Consider the following 17,093-nt stretch of genomic DNA (forward strand, 5'->3'; position numbering starts at 1 on the left):
AACCAACAAATAAAAATACTTTCTCAAAATCAGGAGGTATTCACTAGGGACCTCTAGACTCTTGCCGCCAGGCCTAGGTTCTGAGGCCGAGTAGTAACGACCACTCCGCCGACACCTTCTGACCCGGAAGAAATAGCGGGCTCCCAGTTCCGCCTTTCAGAGTCCGCTAATAGAAGTCCGTGAAAGCTCTGGGAATCCAGGTTAAGTTTTCAGGCATCAAGACGGAAGTCACAGCCAGCCGGAAGTTCCAGGGCCGGCTCTTAACGAGGTGGGGGTGGGGAGCGGGAGGACGAGCCGGGTAGGATGGCGGCTCAAATCCCAATTGTAGGGGCCACTTCCACTCCCCCGATAGCCCGGAACAGCAAGAAGCGGCCAGCCAGCCCTTCCCACAACGGCAGCGGAGGCGGATACGGCACCAGCAAGAAGAAAAAGCTATCTGCCTCCGGCGGCTATGCTCAGGTAGCTTGCGTCTAGGCCGGCTACGCGCGGACCGGTGGGCGCATGCGCGCGGGCGGGGGGCGGAGCCTGGGTGTTCCCGCGCGGGGCTGCTCGCTCGGCGTGTGCGCGCAGACCTGAGGGGAGCTTGGCGTCTGCGGACAATAAGCGCTTTTTACCTTCGAGTCCGCCCTCTGTTGTGAGGAGAGGTATTACTGGTCTTGCCGACGCGGCCCTTCTGCGGAGGTGGCGTTGGAGCGAGGCGTGCTTCGCGCATCCTGCCGGCACCCGTCCAGGGTCCTCCTTGGAGGGCGGAGGCGCACTGGTACCTGTGGGGTCCCCGCCCTGGGGAAGGGTCGATCTGGCCCGCCGCGTTTCCATCCGCGAGTGTTTTGGTGCGCGTCTGTTGGAGCGCCACCGTGACCCCAGCCTCGGGCACGGCGGGTCCGGCGTCGGCGTCCAGGCTCTCCAGTCGGCCGGCTCTCGTTTTCCGGGCCCTGCATCTTCTGCGAAGCTCCAAGAGGCCAAGCGCGGCTTGGTGGCACTACTCAGACAGTGGTGCGGCGCCTCTGCCCGTGGCTTTTGTTCAGATGGTAACTACATCCGAAATTGGCACTTCCTGCACCGTTTTAGCACTTCAATGGAGTACTGTTGGCATGCAGTGAAACACAAACCATGACCGTTCTCCAGATACGTAGCATTTCTGAGCAGGCAATAAAATTTCCTGGTGACCTTTTCCTGCCACCATACTCTTCCCTCCCTGCCAGAAGTAGTCCGGCTTCTCTGCCCACTTTACCATGATTAGCTTTGTTTTCAAACAGTATGAATGAAATCATATGCTTTTGCCCATCTAGATTTTGTTGCTGATGCTGGTCTTGAAGTCATGACTCTTCTGCCTCAGTCTCCCTACTAGAAATTAAAGGTGTAAACCAACACGCCCAACTTTTGCATGTATCCTATCTATTTACTCATTTATTAATGGAATAACTTCCTTTCTCTATAGAGTTAGTTCCAAGTGAGACCTTCCCTCAAAAAAGAAAGAAAAGGGTCCGGAAAGATGGCTTAATGGTTAAGGAGCTTGCCTGCAAAGCCTAAGGACCCAGGTTTGATTCCCCATTACCTACATAATCCAGATGCACAAGGTGGCACTTATGTCTGGAGTTTGTTTGCAGTGGCTGGAGGCTTTGCCATGCCCATTCTCTTTTCCTTTCTCTCTTTCTCTCTTTCTTTGTCCCTCTCCCTTTTTTTTTCTCTCTCTCTTAAATAAATAATTTTTTTAAAAGCAAACAAGAAAACACTGATGTAGATTTTTAAGGATTTTATTTTCCAGCAAATGTCCATGTTGCTTCTAAACTAAAGGCATGAGTGAAATTTAAAAGCGTTTCAGTGTAAAGACATTTAAATATTTAGAAGCCCTCAGGAATAGAAGGGGATATTTTTGATCTAAGGTATTCTGAGCATTTATAAACATCTCCTTTATAGCATTCCTAGGAGATAGTATTTAATAGTACAAAAAATTGTCCTGTGAAGATAGTTCTTCATTTCACAAGTCTTATTAGGTGTGTATGCTTGGTAAGTTCTATTATCTTAGAATTATTATGTTCTTAGTGTAGCTGATGCAGTTATTAATAATGTTATAAAAACACAATCTGTTAATTCTATGATAGTTTGAAAAAGATTAATGTTAAGTTGATGGGTTGGGGAGCAGTTAGTTGTGTTAAATTGAAAGGAATGATGACAAATAATAGTGTACTATATGTCAGGTACTCTTCTATGTACTTCTAATGCTGTATGATTAAACTTCAAATCTACTTTTTGTGACTTGTCTTCATTTTACAGATTAAAAGGTCTAGGGGCATTAAGAGGGTAAGGGTAAACAACTTAGTCAAAATTATACAGCTAATAAGACAAGACTCATGCCCAGACAGGCTGCCCAGAACCTAGATCCCTTTTTCTTTTTTTGTTGTTTTGTGGCCAGGTCTCACTTTAGCCCAGGCTGACCTGGAACTATCCCAGTTGGCCTTGAACTCATGGCTCTCCTATCTTGGCCTCCAAGTACTGGGGTTAAAGACATGAACCACCATACCCAGTACCCATATTCTTAAAAAAATAAAAACTAACTGTTTTTCTTGTTATCAGCTCCACACTGGAAGATGTGATTAGCTTTCTTGGTATAACAAATTCATAGTTCAGAAAAGTGCTTATGGGAAAATTTTTTCTGGATCCATATAGGGCATTTAGGGGTTTTCAAATGCCTGTTCTAGCTAAAATGCTCTGAAAAATCTAACTGACTTACATAGAACCCATTACTTAACAGAGTTGATTTGTGGTGGTAAGTAGTTTATAACATACCTGAGGCTGAGAGGCAGCCCCACTACCTTAGAAGGATGAGAATGGATAGTGAGGGGTAGAGATGGCTATAAGCTCTTCTGTGATTGCAGCCAGCATGAGAATATTGGGCCATTTCATTTATTTACTTAAAAATAATCATTCTATGGCTGGAGAGATGGCTTAGTAGTTAAGATGCTTGCCAACAAAACCAAAGGACTCAGGTTCAGTTCCTCAGTACTCTCATAAAGCTAGATGCAGAAGGTGGCACATATGTCTGGAGCTTCTTTCTCTGCATGATTTTATGTAGACCTTTATGTCTAGTTGACTTCATTATGTTCCAAGGAGTTAAGTGCTCTTATCTAACTGACTTTATTGAATGTTTAGACATAAAAATGTGTCTCACATTTTTGGTATTTTTAGTGACTCTAGTCACCCTGTACTTTCAGATTCAACTCAACCTTTTATTCTTGTTAAGGTTTTTGAGGCAGTGTTTTCTTAGGTATCCTGCTACATGACACAGTCCCTGGCAATCTTTAATTCATCTGGAACACTTGAAAATTTTGACCGAGTTTGATTGATCAGTGATGAGACAGAAGGCATGGGTTTCCTTTCTCTGGAAGCACAGGGCAAAGGCCAAAATTTCTTGAAGTCTGAGTCTCAGCCCTGCAGGCTGCTGTTGGCAGAGATGAAGCTGTTTATTTGGGCTCCAGAGGTGGACAGAGAAGGGTGGGGACCCTAGGCCTTGCTGACTCCAGTGTGTTACAGCAGGCTGGGTTTCTCTGCCCTGGTACTTACATCAGCTCTTTTAGTGCTGCAAAGAGGGGATAGCCCTTAACAAGAGGTGTTACTTCCTGTCCTTTCCTACTGCCCTTCATGCCTGGGGGCAGGACATTTCATAAAATCTTAGTGTTAATAGTGCATTCATAATATGGGAATGATACATAATCTATGAATTTATTTTATTGTATGTGAGCTTCTAGAATTGATCTCTGGACTCCTTCTTATCCTGTACATCAGAGTGTCATTGCAGCTACAGGCCTCTAGTGTGGGCTTATCTGCCTAGAGAGGCAATAGACCCCACCACTGTTTTAGAGGCAGGAGCCCCTCTTGATTGGTGGGTTCAGTTTACATGGAATAACTTCCTTTCTCTGTCCCTTTTCAGCTTGACTGGGGTTCTGGCCTGCTGAAAAGGGAAGTATAGAAGCTGGATGAATCCTTCAACAGCAGGGTTTCTTTCAAAACTCCATGTTTCAGTATACCATCTTCATTCCCTTTCTTCTTTTTCTGTGGCACTGGGGATTGAACCTGGGGTCTCTTGTATTTGAGGCAAGTGCTCTACTGAGCCATATCCCCAAGCCTTCCTTCCCTTCTTAGCTTTTCTGTGTCTTGCTGCCTGGATTGGCTAGTTTATGGCCCTCTCTTTATGCCTCCCCCCCCAGTACTCCCCTAGCAGCACTTCAAGACTGTCCAGCCCACGCTGCCTTGCGACAGTGACTGTGCTCCACCTATCCCATCCCATGAGTCACCAGTCTGTCACTGGAGCCTTAGACAGAAGGCCTACATCCAACACAACCACCCCACTACTAGGTATTTACCCAAGAAATGAAAACACACAGCTTTATGTAAAATAACTGGACTATGGAAACAAATGCTCATCAACAGGAAAATGGAGACACAGGTTTCTTTGAGGCAGAATTTCACTGTATCCTAAGCTGACCTGGAACTCACCCTATAGTCCCAGGCTGGTCTTGAACTCACAGTGATTCTTCTATCTCTGTCCCCCCAGTGCTAGGATTAAAGGTGTGTGCTACCATGCCCGGCCAGGTTTAGTTATTTGAGAGAGAGAATGGGTCTGCAAGGGCTTCCTGCCACTCCAGACACATGAACTACTTTGTGCATCTGGCATTACATGAGTATTGGGAATTGAACCTGGAGCTATCAGGCTTTACAAGCAAGCACCTTTAACCACTGAGCCATCTCTCCAACTCTGAGACACTGTTTTAGCACATTCATATACTGAATTCTCTTCTGAGAAATAGGAAATACAATGAAATTAGCTACTGACCCAAATGGCATTGTAGAAGAGCTTACGAAACTTTATGTTGCTGGGCGTGGTAGCACATAACTTTAATCCCAGCACTTCACTGGGGAGGCAGAGATAGGAGGGTCGCTATTGTTTGAGTCCAGCCTGAGACTACACAGTGAATCCCAGTTCAGCCTGGGCTAGAGCAAGACCCTACCTCGGGGGAAAAAAGTGCTGAGCTAGAGGCCAGGTACCAGCATAAAGATGGCCAGATTTCACGTTTATGAAGTTCTAGTACAGGTGAAAGCAATGTAGAAGACATCAGAGCAGTGTCCTGAGGCTAGAAAGTACTGGCCAGGAAGAGACAAGGCAACCATCTGGGATTACATGAATGTCAACATTTGGTAAACTCATAAAAGCTTTACATCTGTACATTTCACCATATGAGAATTATGTCTTCTTTAAAAAGCTTATTGTGGGCTGGAGAGATGGCTTAGCGGTTAAGCGCTCGCCTGTGAAGCCTAAGGACCCCGGTTCGAGGCTTGGTTCCCCAGGTCCCACGTTAGCCAGATGCACAAGGGGCGCACGCGTCTGGAGTTCGTTTGCAGAGGCTGGAAGCCCTGGCGCGCCCATTCTCTCTCTCTCCCTCTATCTGTCTTTCTCTCTATGTCTGTCGCTCTCAAATAAATAAATAAAAAATGAACCAAAAAAAATTAAAAAAAAAAAAGCTTATTGTTAGAATTGTGTTATAAATCAAGTGACTTCTTATTTCTGTACTTTTTTCTTTGCAATAGTCCCCTAAAAGTGTTTTGTTTTAAAACAATTTAGCCTGCTTGTCAGGCCACTCCAGCTGGAGCCAGTTGACCTGTGGCTCTACAGCTTCCTCTCTACTTTTCCTTTCTCAGAATGCCCATGTCCTGTTGTCTCACACACATACTGGCCCCATCCTGGGTTTTCTGGCTGCTTAGACCCTTAAGACCTTCATATTTCAAGACAAGTTCATCAGGATGTAGGAACTGTGCTATCAAAAAGGTTGTGCTCTGTGTAGCCTTAAACACATACCCTTAAGCCTCAGTTTTCTGTTTTGTAAAGGAGGAATAGTGACACCTGACACCTCCCTCATAGCACTTGTCAGAGTTAAACAAACCAGCTTGCATCGGACAGCCATCCCTGAGCTTGGCACAAAGGAGACCAGGAATCATAAAGACCAGGTATCCTATCTGTCTTTACTCTGGCCTGTGCACACACAGCAGAGCCCCTCATTCTCTGAACAGGCCACCTGCTGGAGTTTTGATCATACTGTCTCCCCTGTGTGCTTTGTCCTGATGAGAGCAAGAGCAGGTCCAACTAAAAGAACTGGTCTTAAACTCTTCCTTCTGTGTCTTTAGGGTGTCAGCATGGAAGCCATGAGTGAGAATAAAGTGGTGTCCTCTGAGTTTAGCACAGGACCTATGGAGAAAGCTTCCAAACCTTTGCCATTTAAGGATCCCAACTTTGTGGTAAGTACCCATGGTATTATAGAAACACAGTGCTGAACATTGGCCTCTGGTTGTGCTGGGCTTATAGCAGAGAGAGCTCTGCAGGCTTCTCCCTCAGTCCCAGTTGCCATTTTCTCCTATGGGCTGATGAGGGAGGGAGGGTGCAGGAAAACCTTGCCCAGTGTGCCAGACCCCTGAGGACTTCGGTGGCCTTGGTAGAAGTCATTAAAGAATAGACTCTTGAGAATGGGTTATATCCAAAATAATTGTTCCCCTGTTCCTTAAAATGTACTATTTTTATTTTTTAGTTTTTTGAGGTTGAGAGCTACCTACTGTTTAACAGAGGCTGACCTTAAGCCCTTTGATCCTGACCCTGTCTTCCAAGTGCTGGGATTCCACGTGTGTGCCACCATACCTTGCTAGTGATTGTTTTTGTTAAAGATTAAAATGAAGTGTATAGTGCCTTTTCTGAAAGGTCCCAGCATTGTAAATTTTTGCTAATAGGATAAGAAGTCCAGAACAGGTATGCTTGAGTATGAATGCCTGATCCCTGACTGTTGTCTCCACTGGTTCTTCTTCTAATCCATGCTTCTCATTGGAGCACTCAGGCCATGGCGGCGCAGTGGCTGGCAAGAAGAACAGAACCTGGAAGAACCTCAAACAGATTCTCGCTGCTGAAAGGGCATTGCCGTGGCAACTGAACGATCCGAACTGTGAGCTGTCTAGAGCCTTCCATGTGTTTTTGCTGTACAAACTGGGAACTTTCTTACAACAAACTACATTATTTGATCATGTTTGCTTTAGTGTAGGAAGCTGTTCTGAGCTTGAGAATTTAGTAATGGCATCAATCCAGGGATATTATATATATATATATATATATTTCCTCTTAACTGCTGCTGTGTTGAGTCAGTTTGTTTGTGCTGTCACAGGTGCATGGTTCTTAGTACCATTATTAATATTTTGGTCTAGGGAAATAGGTTTTAATGTGATAATATTGATATTTCTCTTAGATAAGCATGTTATTTAAAAGTCTACTCTTAAATTTTGTTTCTAAGAACCAGGTAGCCCAAGTATAAATACAATGTTAGATTTAGGAGGGATTCCAATGACCATCTTAAAGGCTGCCCTTTCACCCTCTATGTACTTACTTACTGCTACACTATGCCCTGTTAGATGTAATGTCCATGTTCATTGGAAAGTTCAGGTTCCAGGATTCCTCCAACTCCTGTCCTGCTGTGTGTCTTTCATGGGGTTGACTCAGATGGTGACAGGCTAGTCAGTCATCTGGGTGTGGGCTGCAGAAGTCTGGGTGTGCACATCCAGTTAGTGATTGTATGGTGTTTCATCACCATCAGCCCAGAGACTGTGAGCATAGTTTGTGGGCAAATGAATCTGGCAGTTTTGCAGAAATAGAGGGTCCCTGGTGGCCAGGCAGGACTACAGCCAAGACCTAATGACATACTACACTATGTCTAAGATTCCTCCCTTCTGGTTAACCCCAAGAGGGTTCAGTGAGCATGTAATTACATAGGAAAATTTCAGAAATACTGTCAAAGATCATTTTAGCAAAAAGGAGATGGAATCAGAATATATTATATTTTCTTTGTCTGTTTTGGTAGACTTCAGTATTGATGCTCCTCCATCCTTTAAGCCAGCTAAGAAGTATTCTGATGTTTCGGGCCTACTTGTGAGTATAATTGTATGTCTATACTAACATTAAATTTAAGATCTTACAGTGATGCCTATCAAGACAGTATTCAGTATTGACCACCAGTGGTCTTGCCTGGAGCTGGGATACTCTGAATAGGTGATTGGCTTTGTAAGGAATTCATACTGTATCCAGGGTATCTATACAGGCCACTGAGAGAGATGATTGCTCCAGGAAGTAGGAGATGTGAGTTTCACTTCCTTTTTTTCTGCTAGTCAACTATATGAGCAAACATGAACAAAAGACATATTTTGGTTCCCTGACGAGAATCTCTATGGAAATGGCAGTAGATATTGAGGGAATGTAAAACTCATCAAAGCAGAAAATAAGCAACAAGGCTGTTTTGAGCTAGACACTAAAGGAGATTTGTCATGCCCACTAAGGCTCAGGGACAATGTGAAGAGGGTGTGGAAAGAATGAAAGAGCTACAGGGTGGAAAGGTGTACTCTGGGGCACTGTTCTCCCACAGTGAACTAACTGGTGCATTCACACTGGTTTACCAATACCCCCACAAGACCGATACTGTCCAGAGCCCATCAACATTTTGACATGGAGCATATAGGAAGACAAAAGGAATCAGACAACAAAAAGAGGAGGAAGTCTTAATTACTATATATATTTAGGGCCCAGTAAGAGAGTACCTGCTTAGCATACTGAAGACCCTAGAATAGTTCTCTGGTATCATAGCATACTGTCTCCACAGAGGCACTGTGATAAAGGTAGTTGACTTTCAGACTTCTTTCTAAGCCTGTTTCCAGATGGTACAGTGTATGCAATCAGCTCTGTCTACTGTGGTATCTATGGACCTGGGCTCAGTCTGCCTCCCCACCTCCACCACAGTGCTTTTCCACTAAAATAACCTCTTGGCTCTCACCATCTGAGCTCCTCACTTCTCGCTTGTGGCAGTCTTGTGCTGCCTCTTATCTCAATTGTCATTTGTGGAAAATAGTGTCGTGTATCTCAGTAGTCGTTTTTGGAAAGACTAGTCTAGCGCCAGCCACTCCAGTATAACCTGAAGTGGAAATCTCCCTGTTTCATTTTGAGCAGCTGGAAGCCATGGTTTATGGCAAGATGAGTTTGGTCCCTGGAAGAGCAGCTGTCTCCTTGCTGTTGCAGGCAACATCTGCTAGTATAGAGGTTTTTGCCTGTTAGGTGCTGTAAGAACCCTTTTGTAAAGCATTATTCCAGGCTTTTTGTGCCCACAGCAGAGGGCTTGCCACATATACCTTACTGTGGTAGTTTGAATGTATGTCCCCATTGACTCAGGTATTAAAATTAACTTGTAACTTGGGTCTCCAGTCACCTCAGGAGATGTTAATGGGGGCAGATCTTAGAGTCTAGCCCAAAGATGTGTTTGGGAGAAGATCTGAATTCTAGTCCAAAGGTATACCCAGAGGTATGAGTTCTGGGGGTCCTTCCAGTTGATACTTGCTGCTTTTTGGTGTTTGCTGGCTGGTGGTGGTTTTTCTCTCTGCTTGGGTTTATGAATGGGACCTTCGCCCTCCATTGATGGGACTTCCACTTGGGTCTGGAAGCTTGAAATAAATCTCTTTCTCACATAAACCCAGACTGGTTGGGTATTCGTTCCAGCAATGTGAAGCTGTCTTCTGTACTTACCTAAAACTTCTTGTCCCACTGTGTGGAAGAATTAAGAAATCCAGAATATACAAAGAACTCAGTCAAGTCACTGAAGGACACTCATGGAAAAATTGGCAAGAAAAACAAAACAAAACAACTAGGTGATCATAAAGAGGAAATTCAGACAACTAGTTAGCAGGCATTCATCCTCAGTAGTCAGGAAAACACTCATTGAATGGAAGAAATGAAGGCACTTGACACACGAAATGCTATGCTCATATGCTGCTGTTTGGAAGTGGGGAGAGGCATTCATGCAGCCTTCTTTGAGGGCAGTTTGCTACTCTTTTGAGACAAAAAAGCAAAAACCTGGCCCCAGCAATTTGCCTTCTGGGCAGCTCCCTAAAGAATAGGACTTTGATGGATTTTCACTAGCACTGAACTTACTGGACATTTTTGCACTATTCTGTGAACTGGAGGCATATGTACCACATGGATGAAGTTCCAAGACACATTGCTGACTAAAGATGCAAAGTATAAGCTGGGCACAGTGGTACACGCCTTTAATTCCAGCCCTCCGCTGGGGAGGCAGAGGTAGGAGGATCACCATGAGTTTGAGGCCAGCCTGAGAGAGTGAGAGCCTACTTCAAAAAAACCAAAAGATTAAAAAAAAAAAAAAAAAGATGCAAAGCATAAACAGTAAGGTGCCATTACATGAACATTAACGCATACATTGGGGATGGCCCTGCCTTGTGTAAGGGTTTATACACATTTTAAAAGTCTGGAAGGGTACCTACCTCCTAGTGTCTTTTGAATGGGAGATGGAGGTAAAGGGGGACTTTAGTCTTATATGTAATGTTGTAATTTTATTTTTTAGATGAGAACACAATTCATCTGTTATTTGTACAATCTGAAGTTAAAAATTTCAAAGGCCCAGCTCATATTTACATTGACATATATGTTCCCAGCCAGCCATGCGCTTGGGCACTTCAGGAAGGCATGTGGAGCCACACCTGCATGGTGCCCTCCTTACAAAGCTGTGAAGGAATGATGAGAGAGTTGTGAACACTGCCTGTTACCCTGCAGCCAGGGGCAACACTGTTTGCTAGGATGGCTGCCAGTTTTTTCCTTCACAGAAGCCAGTAGAGAGTAGACTGTGGAGATGAGGTGCTTTATTTGTTCAGCTCTGGGGTGTTGCTGGTTCCTGTGTCAGGTGCACTGTGATTCAGTTTTTGCTGGTGCAGCAACATCTCTGTATTCCGCAATGTGCGTACAGCAGCTGTCTGGCAGTGAGGGCTGAACGTGAGTAGCCAACTCAGCACAGTTTGGTGTTTGGTAGTAGAAGTGAGGCAGCCATAGCTTCACATACCTTCACAAAGGTTCATAGGTCCATATACAGAAACCAGATAATCCAAGCTGAATCCATTGCCTACACTCTGCTCAGAACGTGAGAGACTTGTCACCAATTTCAAATTAAGCCTTCTCTTATATTACTATCATTAAAAGAAATGTAGGAAAATAATATGTAGGTCAAGGGAGGAATCAAAGATCTGTTTTATGTAGAGCTTTAATTAATCATAGCTTTTTAGGAACAAATCCTCATTTCCTGACGTAGCAGCTAAATATTTGAGGGAGAACGCAGCAGCTGGATTGAGACTTCAGAGCATCAGGAACCTGTGACTCAGTTCCCTTAGGCTGTGGCATCCTACTTGAGCCCTCCCCCTCATTAAACCACAGAATTACTGGGAACCAAGGTCCAGGAGCAGATGGCTGCATAGGGCAGACAGTCCACCCCCAAGTAATTGACCATTATCTGTCTAGACTTTAATGGCATATCATTTTTTTTAAATGAGCTTAAAATTACTTATCTGCATGTTTCCTTTTAAAAAATCTATACAGGATATATGCCTTAAAGTATATATTAACTAAATATTTTCTCTATACCTGTGAAAACAGACCAAAAGGGAATTGTAAGCAAATAATTTTCCCTCTGCTATGGTAGTTCTGATCATTTGTTTATCTATTCAATTTGGTTATTCATTTGTTCATTATACATTGTCCACTGTCTGAAGGCTCATAAGCTCCACATAGCATGTAGTGCTGGTGTGTGATGAGAAGCACACTCGGGCTTCTTGGAGCCTCATAGCCTAGACCTTCATCCAAGCCAGGTAGGGTCTATGTGACTAAACAGCTCTGGTACTCTGAACATGGAAGGCTGACAGGCTTTCTGTAGGCTGTCCTGAAGGGCTAGCTGGTATGTTGAACACAGTAAGCCACAGAGAACATGGATGGGCATAACAGGAAGGAGAGACTCCAAGGTCAGAATGGTTGGAACTGGAGGATAGGAGCCTATGAGTGAGGAGGAAGGAGGCCCAAGGCCAGAGGTTCCATATTAAGGGCTTGGATTTTGGTCCAAAGAATATAGAGGAGCTATTTTGAGAGGTTAATGTGTTAAGAAATGACATCATCAGAATTGCAGGTTGCCAAGGTGACCCTGACTACACCTCTGTGATGTCAGTCCCTTCCAGGGTAAAGGTGTATGGGTGGCTGGTGCAGCACTGCAGGCTAGCCTAGGGAGCTGTGGAAGTTGTGTCGTGGGTAGGAAAGCTGGAAGGATGTTGCTGGAAGTAGGTTGTACATAGTACATAGGGAGAACCATGGGCTCATCATTTTTAGGTACAGCTTCTGTCCTGAGGAACACATACTTGGAACATTGTGAAGGCAGGCAAGGCATACTATTATGAATTCAGGATTGCACTTGTTTGCCGCCCCTGGGATGCTGATCGGTAGGGTCCCAGGGTGTTTGTTTCCTCTTCCTGCAGTATGTCCCCTGAGGAGTGTCTCAAGTCTGGGAAGATGAACGAGTCTGTGCCCAAATGAGCAATTTTATGTTCTCGGTGGCAGTAAAACACCACAAACATGAATTTCACTTTGAGTAAATTGAAAAAATTAATATATACTTAAAATATCATCACCAATAACCACTTCCTGTCCCTCCCTCTTCCTGTTTCCTGCCCAGGCCAACTACACAGACCCCCAGAGCAAGCTTCGGTTCAGCACCATTGAAGAGTTTTCCTACATTCGGAGGCTACCATCAGACGTGGTCACAGGCTATCTGGCCCTAAGGAAGGCCACAAGCATCGTGCCCTGAGCCTGACAAATGGAGATGAAGTGGAAACTGTCAGAAGCAGACTTTGGACTCGTGATTCTGTTTGATGGAAACAAACTCATTCTGCTGTCAGTCTGAAAATGTCAGTTCTGTGCCTTGGAAAGAATGTTTGGCTTCAATGCAAAGTTGGTTTTTTTTTTATGTTTTCCCTCCAAGTGTGATATTTCCTGGTGAATTAAATTATACTTCAGTTGTTGCCTCAAGTAAAATTGTTTGACAAGAAAATACAGTAAAATTGTGCTTTTAACCTATGTCCCTGAAATTTTGTTTCCAAAGTATAAACTCTCATCTAACATTTCAAGACTCCACAACTATGCATAGGTCTGGATTGTCCTCTATCCTCCTGATCCCTTTAGAGCACGTTGACCTTCATCTTAGGTCAGAACACTTGGAAGCAGTCAATGGTTAGGAATGGAGAGGAAAACCAAGTGTCCATCATGTCCCACAGGGCCTTTTCTCTGGAAGTGTGGGGACCCACACTGATGTCAAAAAGGAGTCTTGGGCTGGAGAGATGGCTTAGCGGTTAAGCGCTTGCCTGTGAAGCCTAAGGACCCCGGTTCGAGGCTCGGTTCCCCAGGTCCCACGTTAGCCAGATGCACAAGGGGGCGCACACGTCTGGAGTTCGTTTACAGAGGCTGGAAGCCCTGGCGCGCCCATTCTCTCTGCCTCTATCTGTCTTTCTCTCTGTGTCTGTCGCTCTCAAATAAATAAATAAATAAAAATTTAAAAAAAAAAAAAAAAAAGGAGTCTTGCCCAGGTACAGGGTGCCTCCCCTTTCACTGCAGCCTGTTCCAAAAACTGTGTTGTTGGCTTCCCTTTCTACCAAGATAGAAAGCAGTTCCTTGGACCAGGAAACGAAGTGTGGAGACACCAATGTTCTATATTAGTTAGTTTCCTCATCACTGACAAAATACCTGAGGAAAACAACTTGAGTAGGACGGGTTTCTTCTGGCTCACTATTTGAGGGGACAGTCCACCATGGAAGTAGGAGCATGAGGCAGCTGGTAACATTTCAGCCACAGGAACCAGAGAGAGAATGTTCTGCTCAACTTTCTTTTTTATTCAGTCTGAACCCTGGCCCCATATTTCTGGAGAGAACAAAACAGTGGGAACAGGCCCCATGGACTCTGGGTCAAAGCTGCCTCACCTGTGGGCATTAGGCACCCTGTCGCCCTCTGTTATTCTCCAGGCTTAGAGGAAGGAAACTAGTTAGCTGGGTGAGTGGCATATTGGCCAGTAGCAGCTACCCATATCCTGGCTTCCATGACAGTGGCCCCCAAGGGTCTTCCAGAGCCTTCCCAGGCAGTAGTACTAAGCAGTAAGGGTGCTGGGTAGCTTTCCCCTACTTCATAAGGGACCTGAAGTGGAGGAGGTCAGCCAACAGCCCTTACTGCTTTTCATTTCCTGTCTGTTATGCAGAAAGGGGAGCCCCACTTCTTTTCTGTGAAGAACCCCTCTCTTTCGTGGGCATTTTTCCAACAGTAATGAAGACACTGTTTAAATCTCCTATTCAGCCTCCCCAGGGACATGTTGGGCATTAAAGAAGGAAGCCTTGTTTGGCACAAATATCAGGGAGAGTCAAAGGCTGTTGCTCTGAGGCCTGAGTTCTGTGGTCTGTTTTATGAACTCCACATGAGAGTCACCTGGAGACCCTCTAGAATGAAAGCTCCTGGGCCACATTTGAAACCTGATGACTGGGAGTCAAGCCCAGGAATCTGCCTCTGACCCACCATCCACTGATGTGCACAGGAATATGAGAGCCATGGCCTACCTCAGGCAGGACACCAGCTATGGGGCCAGACACCTTACTCTCTCCCTGTGGTCTTTTCTGTGGGAGGGCTGAGTTACAAGGGAACCCCAAGCTCCAGAGACCCAATCTAATCCAGACCAAACTTGAAGCCATGAATGTTTTCAAGGAATCCCATGGGTTTGAGTTGGTGAGTAATGGGTCCTGTGCTGAAAGCCCTTGTCATCCATTCTGTTGGTCACCTGTGGTTCTCATTGGCGGCTATAGTCAAGAAGCACCTGTGGGAGTGAAAATGGGGCTTGATATGCTCCAGCTTGTCTTTAGGGCCACCTTATGCCCTTCCTGGACATTCAGGACCTTTGCGGTATCCTCTGAACTTGTTTTTCCAATACTGTGCCCCTCATTTCTGCATTCTACTGTGCTGTTGAAAGACCTTGTGAAGCTCTGAATGACTGCCCGGCACAGCGTGTCTGTTGGTGATTCATTTGACTCTGATACTTGGGTTGAGGCACCGGACTGAAGGTACAAAGGATAAATCCAGACCCATAAGGGAAAAAGCTACATCTGAGAGATCAGATTTTCTTCTTAAGACCACTGTGAAATCCAGTCTGCTCTGTCTATGCCCTTCTAACACCTGCTACATGTCTTATAAGATGGGAAAGCAACACGGGCATGCTTACAGCTACCTGTAATGGCATAGATGGGCCTTCCAGAGCTGTTTGCCCACTTCCCAAGTCAAAACATGCATCTGCCAAGTCACCAATGTGGCATGTCATAGAGGGCAAAAAGTATTTTCAATGAAAAATCCCCACTCTCTGGTTCTATGACTCTTGGGAGGTGATGTGACATATTTGATGCTGTTTCCAGAGGAGGAAACAAAATGAAGATAGAGGGTCAGGAAGGAAACCAACATATAAGAGCTGACCCATCCATCATCAATAAGAACAGGTGCCTTGGGAGAGGTCACACTGATAGATACCTTCCTACAAAATGTTATTATTTACAAAATGTTTATCTAATAGAATTGTGTGCCTTATTTGTATTATTATTATTGGTTTTTCAAGGTAGGGTTTTGCGCTAGCCTAGCCTGGCCTGGAATGCATTGTGTAGTCTCAGGCTGGCCTCGAACTCACAGTGATCCTGCTACCTCTGCCTCCTGAGTATTAGGATTAAAGGCATGTGGCACCACGTATGGCTGAAATTTGATAAATTTTTATATTTGATAATATTTAGGCATTCTTATGAATACTTTTAGCTGCAATGTTAAGAGAAAGGGTTCAATTTCTACAAACTAAGATAAACATCCCCAGTAACATAAAGGACACCTACAGATATAACCTACAGCTAATATCATACTTAATCGTGAAAGATTGAATGGATTTTTAGCATTTGGAATGATAAGAATTTCATTCTCACTCCTCCTATTCATCATGGTACTAGGAAATTTTAGCCAGTCCAATAGGCCAAAACTTGAGGTTGTTTTTGAACATTTAGAACTGAATAAATAAAACTATATTCAAAAGTTAAAAAAAAGTGTTCATGTTTTAGAGACATATGCTGAGCCATTTATGGATGGAATGATATGATATCAGGATTTGTTTTAGGATGACATGGGAGAGAGGAAGTGGATGGGAGGAGTATTGAAACATGATTGGTCATGAGTCAGTTATTGTGAAAACTGAGTGCTAAGTAGATAGAGATTTGTGATACCATTCAGTATGTGCTTGCATTTCTTCAGAATAAACTTTTTCTTTTGCACATGTATATGTAGTATATGGTGTGTGTGTGTAGTGTAAGCACAAGTGTGCATATTTGCATGCTGAATGCATGTGCTAAAGAAAAAGAGATCTTTTGTAGCACTCATCAGCTTGCTTATTTCCTTGAAATAGAGTCTGTGAACCTGGATCTGCAGTTTTTGCAAATCCCATCTATTCTCTTGGTCTCTGCTTCCCACAGAACTGGGATTACAGGTGTGTGTGGCCACACCCAGATGCGCAGGTGGATGCTGAGGAGTGGAACTCAGGTCTCAAGCCCTGCCTAGTCCTCATGCTTGTATAGAAAGTGCTCCTAGCCGGGCGTGGTGGCGCATGCCTTTAATCCCAGCACTCGGGAGGCAGAGGTAGGAGGATCGCCGTCAGTTCGAGGCCACCCTGAGACTACATAGTGAATTCCAGGTCAGCCTGAGCCAGAGTGAGACCCTGCCTCGAAAAACCAAAAAAAAAAAAAAAAAAAAAAAAAAAAAGAAAGTGCTCCTAACCACTGAGAAATCTCCTCAGTTCCTACATAACCAATTGTCAGAAAATGACATGACATTACTAAAAGGTGAACAGAGAAAATACTCAACTCCCAAAGCCTCTCAGAAAGAGTGGGTCAGGAGAAAAAAACTGCAGGGGAGTGAAGTTGTTCCTGGGCTGTTGTGGAGAGAGGTCTTCTTTGCTCTGCTCTCCTGGAGACTATGAGAGTACTTGTTGACCAACTTCCTGATGCTTGACAAATACCCAGGAAAACAACCTAAAGGAAGAAAGTTCACTGTGGCTCATGGTTTCAGACCTCCAGTCCATGGTAAGCTGGCTCCATTGCTGAGAGTCTGAGGTGAGGCAGAGCATCATGGTGGCCAGTATGTTTGA

At 44.5% G+C, this 17,093-nt stretch overlaps 1 protein-coding gene across 1 annotated transcript; it reads left to right on the forward strand.

Moving 5' to 3' along the window:
• The first annotated feature begins 215 nt into the window (after nt 1-215).
• Ino80c (INO80 complex subunit C) lies at nt 216-12,970 on the forward strand. The gene is made up of 5 exons (XM_004666775.2): nt 216-459; nt 6,178-6,288; nt 6,869-6,980; nt 7,887-7,954; nt 12,570-12,970. The coding sequence occupies exons 1-5, from the start codon at nt 304-306 to the stop codon at nt 12,699-12,701; spliced, it is 579 nt and encodes a 192-aa protein (XP_004666832.1). The 5' UTR covers nt 216-303; the 3' UTR covers nt 12,702-12,970.
• Nucleotides 12,971-17,093: the final 4,123 nt, after the last annotated feature.

Source organism: Jaculus jaculus, chromosome 15 (genome assembly GCF_020740685.1).
Source record: "Jaculus jaculus isolate mJacJac1 chromosome 15, mJacJac1.mat.Y.cur, whole genome shotgun sequence".
Classification (NCBI taxonomy): domain Eukaryota; kingdom Metazoa; phylum Chordata; class Mammalia; order Rodentia; family Dipodidae; genus Jaculus; species Jaculus jaculus.